Raw genomic sequence first — 10,590 nt, 5'->3', positions numbered from 1 at the left:
CACCCAAGGTCAATATTGAGTTTACCCCGGTAAACACAGGATCAAAGTCCACTGCTGCCATTCAGCTCCTCTTTACCCCTCCGCTTGCGGCATTAGCACCCGCAGTCACACACTCCTCTATTGGCTCTCCTTTTGTTCTATTTGTTTATCCATCGCTTCTCAATAACACAGATTAGGATTACAGATTAGGGGAGATGCCCGGAGGGAATTTAGAGTGTATGGCAACAGAGAAGCTGGAGTTGAGACATGAGATTGGGATGAATATTTAGACAGGTGGATAGACGCCTCCTAAAATGGCCACCACATCTGGAAAAAGATGAGGCCTAGATTTAGTAGAAATGTAAACTACCCACACAGTGGTGGTGTTTGATCTGTCAGCGATTTGACATGCCAGAGCCACAGAGAGGGAGAGGCAAAGACGATGCATCTGCCAGTGGGTCCTCTCTCTCTGACTGGGCCTGTGTAGTGTGGTTGGGGTATAGGTTTGGCCCAGTGTTGCTGGCTGGCTCTGGATCAGAGCTCCATTGACCAGGGCCTGTGTCCCGAATGAGCCCACTCCTTTGTCTGCCTCAGCCCGGCTCTGCTGGTCAGCAGCTACACACACACACACACACACAGTCCTGGGTGGTCCGTCGGTAAAGGCCAGTGTGAGAACACACCAGACCAGACTTGAATTCTGAAAAGGTATCAGAGCAAATGGAGTCATGGATTTAAGGCAAAAGCTTTTGTCCCGTAGTGGATAAACTGCATCCAGGAATCCCTGCTATATGTTCTGGAAACACTCCTTGTTCTACAATCCTCCCCTAGTCACTGTAGTTGTCTTCTCTATTCCATAGTGTTGTAATGTGTATCCGCGGCTGTCATGGTGGCTATCCTTACCCTCTCCGGACAGTGAGGAGAGATGATTTATAGTGTGCTGTATCAGTATTATAATAATATTACTAATAATAATTAGTAGTAGTAATGTGCTTTTAACCCAGCCTGTATCACTGTAGACCACACAGGGACCTGATGATACCCCCAGTTTGTATCACTGTAGACCACACAGGGACCGGATGATACCCCCAGCCTGTATCACTGTAGACCACACAGGGACCGGATGATACCCCCAGTTTGTATCACTGTAGACCACACGGGGACCTGATTAGAGGTCGACCAATTATGATTTTTCAACGCCAATACCAGTTATTGGAGGACCAAAAAAAGGCGATACCGATTAATCGGACAATTTTTATTTTATATACGTACACACAGTGGGGCAAAAAAGTATTTAGTCAGCCACCAATTGTGCAAGTTCTCCCACTTAAAAAGATGAGTGAGGCCTGTAATTTTCATCATAGGTACACTTCAACTATGACAGACAAAATGATAAAAAAAATACAGAAAATCACATTGTAGGATTTTTAATGAATTTATTTGCAAATTATGGTGGAAAATAAGTATTTGGTCACCTAAAAACAAGCAAGATTTCTGGCTCTCACAAACCTGTAACTTCTTCTTTAAGAGGCTCCTCTGTCGTCCACTCGTTACCTGTATTAATGGCACCTGTTTGAACTTGTTATCAGTATAAAAGACACCTGTCCACAACCTCAAACAGTCACACTCCAAACTCCACTATGGTCAAGACCAAAGAGCTGTCAAAGGACACCAGAAACAAAATTGTAGACCTGCACCAGGCTGGGAAGACTGAATCTGCAATAGGTAAGCAGCTTGGTTTGAAGAAATCAACTGTGGGAGCAATTATTAGGAAATGGAAGATATACAAAGACCACTGATAATCTCCCTCGATCTGGGGCTCCACGCAAGATCTCACCCCGTGGGGTCAAAATGATCACAAGAAAAAAATCCCAGAACCACACGGGGGGACCTAGTGAATGACCTGCAGAGAGCTGGGACCAAAGTAACAAAGCCTACCATCAGTAACACACTACGCCGCCAGGGACTCAAATCCTGCAGTGCCAGACGTGTCCACCTGCTTAATCCAGTACATGTCCAGGCCCGTCTGAAGTTTGCTAGAGAGCATTTGGATGATCCAGAAGAAGATTGGGAGAATGTCATATGGTCAGATGAAACCAAAATATACCTTTTTGGTAAAAACTCAACTCGTTGTGTTTGGAGGACAAAGAATGCTGAGTTGCATCCAAAGAACACCATACCTACTGTGAAGCATGGGGGTGGAAACATCTTTCTTTGGGGCTTTTTTTCTGCAAAGGGGCCAGGACGACTGATCCGTGTAAAGGAAAGAATGAATGGGGCCATGTATCGTGAGATTTTGAGTGAAAACCTCCTTCCATCAGCAAGGGCATTGAAGATGAAACGTGGCTGGGTCCTTCAGCATGACAATGATCCCAAACACACCACCCGGGCAACGAAGGAGTGGCTTCGTAAGAAGCATTTCAAGGAGTGGCCTAGCCAGTCTCCAGATCTCAAGCCCATAGAAAATCTTTGGAGAGAGTTGAAAGTCCATGTTGCCCAGCAACAGCCCCAAAACATCACTGCTCTAGAGGAGATCTGCATGGAGTAATGGGCCAAAATACCAGCAACAGTGTGTGAAAACCTTGTGAAGACTTACAGACAACGTTTGACCTCTGTCATTGCCAACAAAGGGTATATAACAAAGTATTGATAAACTTTTGTTATTGACCAAATACTTATTTTCCACCATAATTTGCAAATAAATTCATAAAAAATCCTACAATGTGATTTTCTGGATTTTTTTTCTCTCATTTTGTCATAGTTGAAGTGTACCTATGATGAAAATTACAGGCCTCATCTTTTTAAGTGGGAGAACTTGCACAATTGGTGGCTGACTAAATACTTTTTTGCCCCACTGTGTGTGTGTATGTGTATGTATATATATATATATAACTACAACAATACTGAATTAACACTTTTATTTTAACTTAATAATATACATAAATGAAATCAATTTAGTCTCAAATAAATAATGAAACATGTTCAATTTGGTTTAAATAATGCAAAAACAAAGTGTTGGAGAAAGTAAAAGTGCAATATGTGCCATGTAAAAAAGCTAACGTTTAAGTTCCTTGCTCAGGACATGAGAACATATGAAAGTTGGTGGTTCCTTTTAACATGAGACTTGAATATTCCAAGGTAAGAGGTTTTAGGTTGTAGTTAATATAGTATTTATAGGACTATTTCTCTCTATACCATTTTTTAAAATTTCATATACCTTTGACTATTGCATGTTCTTATAGGCACTATAGTATTGCCAGCCTAATCTTGGGAGTTGATAGGCTTGGAGTCATAAACAGCGCTGTGCTTCAAACATTGCAATGAGCTGCTGGCAAATGCAGGAAAGTGCTGTATGAATGAATGCTTACGAGCCTGCTGCTGCCTACCACTGTTCAGTTAGACTGTTATATCAAATCATAGACTTCATTATACGAGCCTTAGTTTCCGGATTTGACCATATTAATGACCTATTATTTAAAAAAGAAAACGTTTATTCTTTCAGTGAAATCCGGACACGTTCCGTATTTTATCAAAGGGGTGGCAACCCTAACTCTAAATATTGCTGTTACATTGCACTACCTTCAATGTTATGTCATAGTTATGTAAAATTCTAGCAAATGAATTACTGTCTTTGTTAGGAAGAAATGGTCTTCACACAGTTCGCAACGAGCCAGGCGGCCCAAACTGCTGCATGCACCCTGACTTTATTTACACTGAACGCAAGAGAAGGACACCATTTTCCTAGTTAATATTGCCTGCTAACATGAATTACTTTGAACCAAATATGCAGGTTTAAAAAATATATACTTGAGTATTGATGTTTATGGTTAGGTACATTGGTGCAACGATTGTGCTTTTTTTGCGAATGCGCTGTTAAATCATCACCCGTTTGGCGAAGTTGAAGTTGGCTCTGTTTCGATGATAAATTAACAGGCATCGCAGGACAAGCTAGTTTACCTAGTAATATAATCTACCATGTGTAGGTAGGTAACTAGTGATTATGTTAAACTTTCTAGGGCAGGGGTTCCGCTAGCGTTTCCGCTGAAAAGGCAGCGCGCGAAATTCAAAAATATATTTTTTAAATGTAACTTTCACCCATTAACAAGTCCAATACAGCAAATGAAAGATAAACATCTGGTTAATCTACCCACCGTGTCCGATTTTAAAAATGCTTTACAGCTAAAGCACAACATATGATTATGTTAGGTCAGAGTCAAGTCACAAAAACACACACAGCCATTTTCCAGCCAAAGATAGGAGTCACAAAAAGCAGAAATATAGATACAATTCATCACTAACCTTTGATTATCTTCATCAGAGGACTTCATGTTACACAATACATGTATGTTTTGTTCGATAATGTACATATATTTACATCCAAAAATCTCAGTGTACATTGGCGTGTTACGTGCAGTAATGTTTTGATTCCAAAACATCCGGTGATTTGCAGAAATACTCATAATAAACATTGATAAAAGATGCTAAATTAAAAAAACTTTACGGAAAAAGCATAATCTGAGAACGGTGCTCAGAACCCAAAACATCCAGCGGAATATCTGCCATTTTGGTCTCAACAGACGCTAGAAAAAAACCCACTATAAATATTTGCTTACCTTTGATGATCTTTATCAGAAGGCACTCCCAGGAATCCCAGTTCGACAATAAATTACTGATTTGTTCCATAAAGTTCCATAAAGCCCATAATTTAGCCACTTGTTGTTAGCGTGTTCAACCTAGTAATCCATCTTCATGAGGCGCGAGCACTTCCTCCAGACACAAACTCAAAGTTCAGTTACAGTCCGTAGAAACAAGTCAAATTATGTATGCAATCAATCTTTAGGATGTTTTGAACATAAATCATCAATAAGGTTCCAACCGGAGAATTTCATTGTCTGAAGAAAAGCATTGGAACGAGAGCAAACTCTGTCGGGAGCGCGCGTCATATGACCGAGGCTCTCTGCCAGACCACCTACTCAGAGCTATTATGAGCCCCTCCTTTATAGTAGAATCCTCAAACCAGTTTCTAAAGACGGTGACATCTAGTGGAATCCCTAGGAAGTGCATCCTCATTCATATCTCACTGGGATTTCATTAGGCACTGTTTTGAAAATCGACTTCTCACTTCCTGTTTGGATTTCTTCTCAGGTTTTTGCCTGCCATATGAGTTGTGTTATACTCGTAGACATAATTCAAACCGTTTTAGAAACTTCAGTGTGTTTTCTATCCAGTACTAATAATAATATGCATATTTTAGCATCTGGGATGCAGGTAGTTCAGTCTGGGCATGCTATTCATCCAAAAGTGAAAATGCTGCCCCCTATCCCAAAAAGGTTCAAATTTATTGTTTTTTTATAAGATAAGTTTAATGCTAGCTAGCAACTTACCTTGGCTCCTTGCTGCACTCGCGTAACAGGTGGTCAGCCTGCCATGCACAATGCTGTCTCCTCGTGGATTGCAATGTAATCGGCTATAATTGGCATCCAAAAACGACAATTACCGATTTATTATGAAAACTTGAAACCGGCCCTAATTAATCGGCCATGCCAATTAGTTGGATCGACCTCTAGACCTGATGGATACCACCAGCCGTAATGCCTTTCTCCACCACAGGGACACTGCACAATTTACTATGTATGTTTGTCTATCTGCTTCAGTGGGCTGTCTTATTTATGTGCTTTGTGTGTGTAGGCAAGTAGTGGAACATGTTTAGTGAGAGGGATAAAAAGGAATGGCTGAATAGAGAATACCCCAGAGCCATGTTAATAAAGACTATCTTTCTCCCTCTCTCTCTCTCTCTCTCGCCTTCCCTTGATAGCAGGAACGGCCAGATCATTGCCTCACTCCCTGGCGTTACTCTCATCCACCCCTCCCTCTCATCGCTCTCTCATGTTCCTTCCTCTTTCCCTCAAGCCTCCCTCCCTCGGTCCCCCTCTGAACCCTCAGGCCACAGATCAGCCTGCTGTCGAGAGAGGGGGGTGTGAGACTAAGAAGGATAGGGCTGTTGTGAATATGGATAGAGGGAGAGAAGGAGACCAAGGCTTGCAGAGCTGAACGGACAGAAAGGAAGAGATGGGGTCAAATCAAACTGAACACAAGTCTTTTCCAGCCGTCAGTCATCCCATTAAGACAGCTCAATGTGCTCTGTTGGCAGTGTTGTGAATGGCTATGGGTGAGTAGGGTCAGGGCAGGGAAACTGGGTCAGTCACTAGATGTGTGTGTGACGCGTGTGTGTGTTTCTGATTAACGTTAGATCTCCACACAAAGCCAGGGAATATTAAGGCGGTGTGCCTTTGAGGCCTTGATTATGCTGCCAGCTAGGTTAACAACCTGTCAGGACATTTAGCTCTCATTAAAACACTGTGTGTATCCTCAGACGTTTGCGTCATTGTGCAACCTCTTCAGAGAGTGGCTGACCATTACGAGTGGCGTTAGTGGAGTACCAAGAAGGTGCGCTGGATGCCTGGGGCGGTTGGAATGCCTTTTCAAATGCACACAACTACCTCTCCATCCACCATGGTAGAAGGGCTTTCTGACAGGATGCTCAAGCCAGCAGGTTTCATCTCTAAAACACGACCAAAACTGTTCAGGGATCCTCAATGCTGCTTAGTTCTATGAGGGAGTTAACTTTTACAGAAGATGGGTGGGGTGTCATGGTGGACGTTGGCAGTTCTCTCTAAAAGTGGATGTGGCTCTGCTCTAAACGGTGTCTAGTCAGCCACTGGGCTTCACGCATGGGTTTTGCAAACACGCCACACGTCCTGTGACGTGGCTTATAAATAACCACTGTGTAGACATGCCCAGAGGAAGTTGTCTGGTGACCCTTAACCCCTCTGCGCCTGGACAAACAGACCGCTCTTCTCCATTCTCCCTCTTTCCTCCAGCTAAAAAGATCATTATGTTCTTATTCATCCAATTATGTCACTTCCTGGTGTGAATATGCTGCGTGGTTTAGGTCCTCCATGCTAGCATTGAGAACAGTGAAATGAATGTCTAATCTCTCCCTCTCTCTCTCTCTCTCTGACAGTACTGGCACAAAGGATGCTTCAGCTGTGAGATCTGCAAAATGACTCTAAACATGAAGAATTACAAAGGCTTTGAAAAGAGACCATACTGCAATGCGTAAGTAGTCCCCAAACCTGTGTGTGTGTGTGAGAGACGTAATAGAGGTTCGCAAAAAGCTCAGGTGTTCGTCCCTCACACCAAACAGAAGTGGCTGATTTAGCCTATTGCGGAAGACTGGTCCAGAGACTGACCCAAAGTGGTGTGTGTGATGTTCCAAACCCAGCTGTGTGTACTTCAGAGCGCTGCTCCTCAGTTCCTCCCTTCCTTATTTCCTCATCTCCTCTCCTCCATTTCTGTGTCTCTGGCTCACCGAAGAGAAGAGCTGGGTGTGGGAAAGGGCATGCTTACACCCCCTCCTTGTCAGGGGGCCAACAAGGAAAATTCCATAAGTTCCTCAGCAGTGACACACACACACCAGCCAACTCAGGCTTCACACACACACTCCCACTCAAGCCCACGCTCCTACGGCTGGTTAGGAATCCTTGGAATTCCCCTCTCTCCGCGCCAATCCTTTTTGATTGTGTGTTTGGGGAAAGAAGGCGTGGCCAGTTAGTGACCCCCTTCCCTCACGTACACACAGTTAGTGACATGCACTCAATTACACGTCTGGCTAGGAAAACACTCTTTAACTAATGATACACCCTTGCAACCTTCTCCTCCGCTTCTCAATATGTTTGTCCATCTGTCTCTCTGCCCAGAATCCAACCAGGAAAACACACACACACACACACACAAGTTCATTTTGAATACTGGAGAGTAGGGATTTTCCCATGAACTTCCTACTTCTCCAGTCACTCTCTTAGATCTCGATCTTTCAGAGAGATCATGCGGCTTTGCCTTTAGCAGGATCATCTCTATTCTCTCCTCAGACCTCCGTTCTCGCTCTCCCTCCTTTAGGAAGCAGGCCCCTCCAGACTGTTTATTGCTCTTCTTTCCGTTTGTGTAAATCCCTGTTCGTCAGAGTAAACCCCATCAGCGGAAGAGCCCCCCCCCCCCCCCCCCCCCCCCTGCTCTAACTCTACTATAACTGTGTTGTGGTTTTACTGTGATCATAGTGTAGTTTTCTCTCTGCAGTGGATAGAAGTTTGTTTTCACTGAACGCTGCCCACCCACAGCTGGGCTGAGAATCCCTGTGCCCTGATTAGTCGGCCAGCTCATAGGGGGATTGTAGGAGATTTAGGAGGACGGACAGATTGGAAATTCTTCTTGGCAATTTTGTTTCCGTGGAGTTTGAGAGCGCCTTGGGCAAGCTACTGTCATACCATTGTTGTTGTTCTCATGACCCCTGGATTCACAAACGCTGTAAACAAACTTTAATTTAATCAATAGTGTTTATAGCGGCAGTTTCACCTTGACCAGTCACACCATGTTCCATAGCAGGCTAATTCAAATCTGGACCTGGGAACTGCCAGAGACCTCACCATACGATATTATACGATATTATCACTGTACTTAGGTGCACTTACAATATGTATTGTGGTTCAATACCGATTTGATGTTCCAAAAACATTGCTGAGTTGTTTTGATCAGTCATAGAAAGAAGTGCTGAGAACCATGTTGGCTCACTGTTTAAAAAAATGGAGAACAAACTATTGAGTGAAAATGACTGGCGTTTTGGCGCAGGTACAGCCGAGTAGCACTACCTAACCCTACCTAGTTTTTATTTTATATATACAAATCGGTGCTTTGAGTCAATCTTCCCTTCTTACCGGTGACTGTGACACCAGGTGGGTGAAATGAATTGTCAGAACGGGTAGAACAGAAACCCAGCAGTACTCCGGACCTCCAGGCTCAGATTTGAAGAGCCCTGTTCTGTAGTAACACAGTTGGCAAGTTTTACTTTCAATTTGTGTCTAACTGTATAGTGAATGAATAACAGAAGTCAACACAAGCCATTCTTTCTGAGAGAATTACATAATCCCAGTGTTCTAGCAGCGCTGGTACTTTTCACAGTTTGCCCAAGTGCTCAGTGAAATGTCTCAGCCAGACATGTTTTAACATTTTAGCCTCTGTGTCGTGGCTTCTGTCAGTCTTCCTGTGTGGACGCCAGTCAGACGGCGCGGTCTCTCTGTGTTCTGCCATCTACACCAGCTCAGTCCCGTAGATAAAGCCAGAGGCTTACTACACACCTACTCTATACTCTATAGTACTCTGCCCCAGCCTACCTCGGAGTCGCTTCCATTGATGTTTTCCCCGACTACGATCCAGGGCCACATCGGGTATTCTCATCCCATCGAGGGTTAGGCTAATTAATTTAGCATTGAGAGTAAACTGATCCTAGGTCAGCTACTTTGCCCTTGAGTGCCCCTATGGACAGCAGTGGGTGTGGCCTACCAGAAAGTTATTTTCCACCTGCTCCTAGTTCCACTATGCCAGTAACCCTTGCTCTCTCCAGTAGTTAGTTAGTTCCTGTTCTATCATGTTCTACTGGAGAGAGCAAGGGTTACCGGCATAGTGGAACTAGGAGCAGGTGGAAAAGAAGCAGTCTAATAATGTGTGTTTGTGGCTGTCATTGATAGCAGAGGGAGGCAGTGTGTGACTCCTAACCTTGTTCCACTGCAGCCTGACAGATAGATGAGTGCTATTGGTTACTGCCGCCAGACGCAAGACTCATACATGTACAGGCATTACATAGCCTTCACACACACATTCCTGTATAACTGGTCCCCACAAGTATAGTTGAAGTCGTGTACACACACACACACACATACACACACCAAAACAAACTCAAACGCACAATGAGTATCAAGTATCTGTGTGCCAGCTGCACACTCGTCTCTCTGTTCCATGCTGCAGCAGCCTAAAGCACAAAAGAGGCTCTGTAGAGCACACACTGGCCACAAACCAACCAGACACACCCGTATCCCCAAATAAAACCCACAAATAATCTATTATGACTTTTAGAATGAAGTGAGTGGAGTGCACCTCAGTTTCCCCAAGCCGACCCAGTCACAGTCCTAGAGCTCTATAGAACAGTAGATTACAACAGGATGCTGGAACCAAACGTTACACATGACATGGCAAACTGAGGCTTCAGCTCTAACCCTGACCTAAGCTGCCCGCTAGCACAGCCAACCACTACATTTGAATGGAATTTGATAGCAGTACTCTCTCTGCCTTTTCAGGAACGTGTGTCTGAGCATACACGGACCTGTGTGTGCTTGCACGCTCCACTGCAAGGAAGGTTGCAGGTAGCCAGCCGTTAGAGGCAAGGCCGCAACCGGAGGGTTTCCAGTTCGAATCCCGGGTCCAACAGGACAAATTGTCCAAGAACGGAGCTGGCAACCAGAAAGTTGCTGGTATCAAATCCTAGATGCTTTTGCCTGCCGTTGTGCCCTTGAGCAAGGCCCTTAACCCCCCACAACAACAGCTCCCTGGTTGCTCAGTGTGGCAGCCCCCCCACACTTCTCCAACAACCCTGTATGTGTGTCTTTTGGAGGGGTTGGGTTAAAAGTGGAGTCACATTTTGGTTGGACCTTGTGTACAATTGACCAGTTTAAGTGATCTTAATCTTAATATCACACAACCTGTAAAGTGCTCTGTTCAGCACTT

General features: G+C 44.1%; 1 protein-coding gene across 1 annotated transcript in view; it reads left to right on the top strand.

Annotated features, from left to right (window-relative positions):
- Positions 1-10,590, top strand: part of LOC139421130 (LIM and SH3 domain protein 1-like) — a 42,017-nt gene that overhangs the window by 9,260 nt on the left and 22,167 nt on the right. The window contains exon 2 of the mRNA XM_071171726.1: positions 7,001-7,095. Within this exon, the coding sequence (XP_071027827.1) occupies positions 7,001-7,095 (95 nt within the window). The remainder of the gene's footprint in view (positions 1-7,000; positions 7,096-10,590) is intronic.

Source organism: Oncorhynchus clarkii, chromosome 12 (genome assembly GCF_045791955.1).
Source record: "Oncorhynchus clarkii lewisi isolate Uvic-CL-2024 chromosome 12, UVic_Ocla_1.0, whole genome shotgun sequence".
Taxonomy (NCBI): Eukaryota; Metazoa; Chordata; class Actinopteri; order Salmoniformes; family Salmonidae; genus Oncorhynchus; species Oncorhynchus clarkii.
This window is presented reverse-complemented; position numbering and strand designations above follow the sequence as displayed.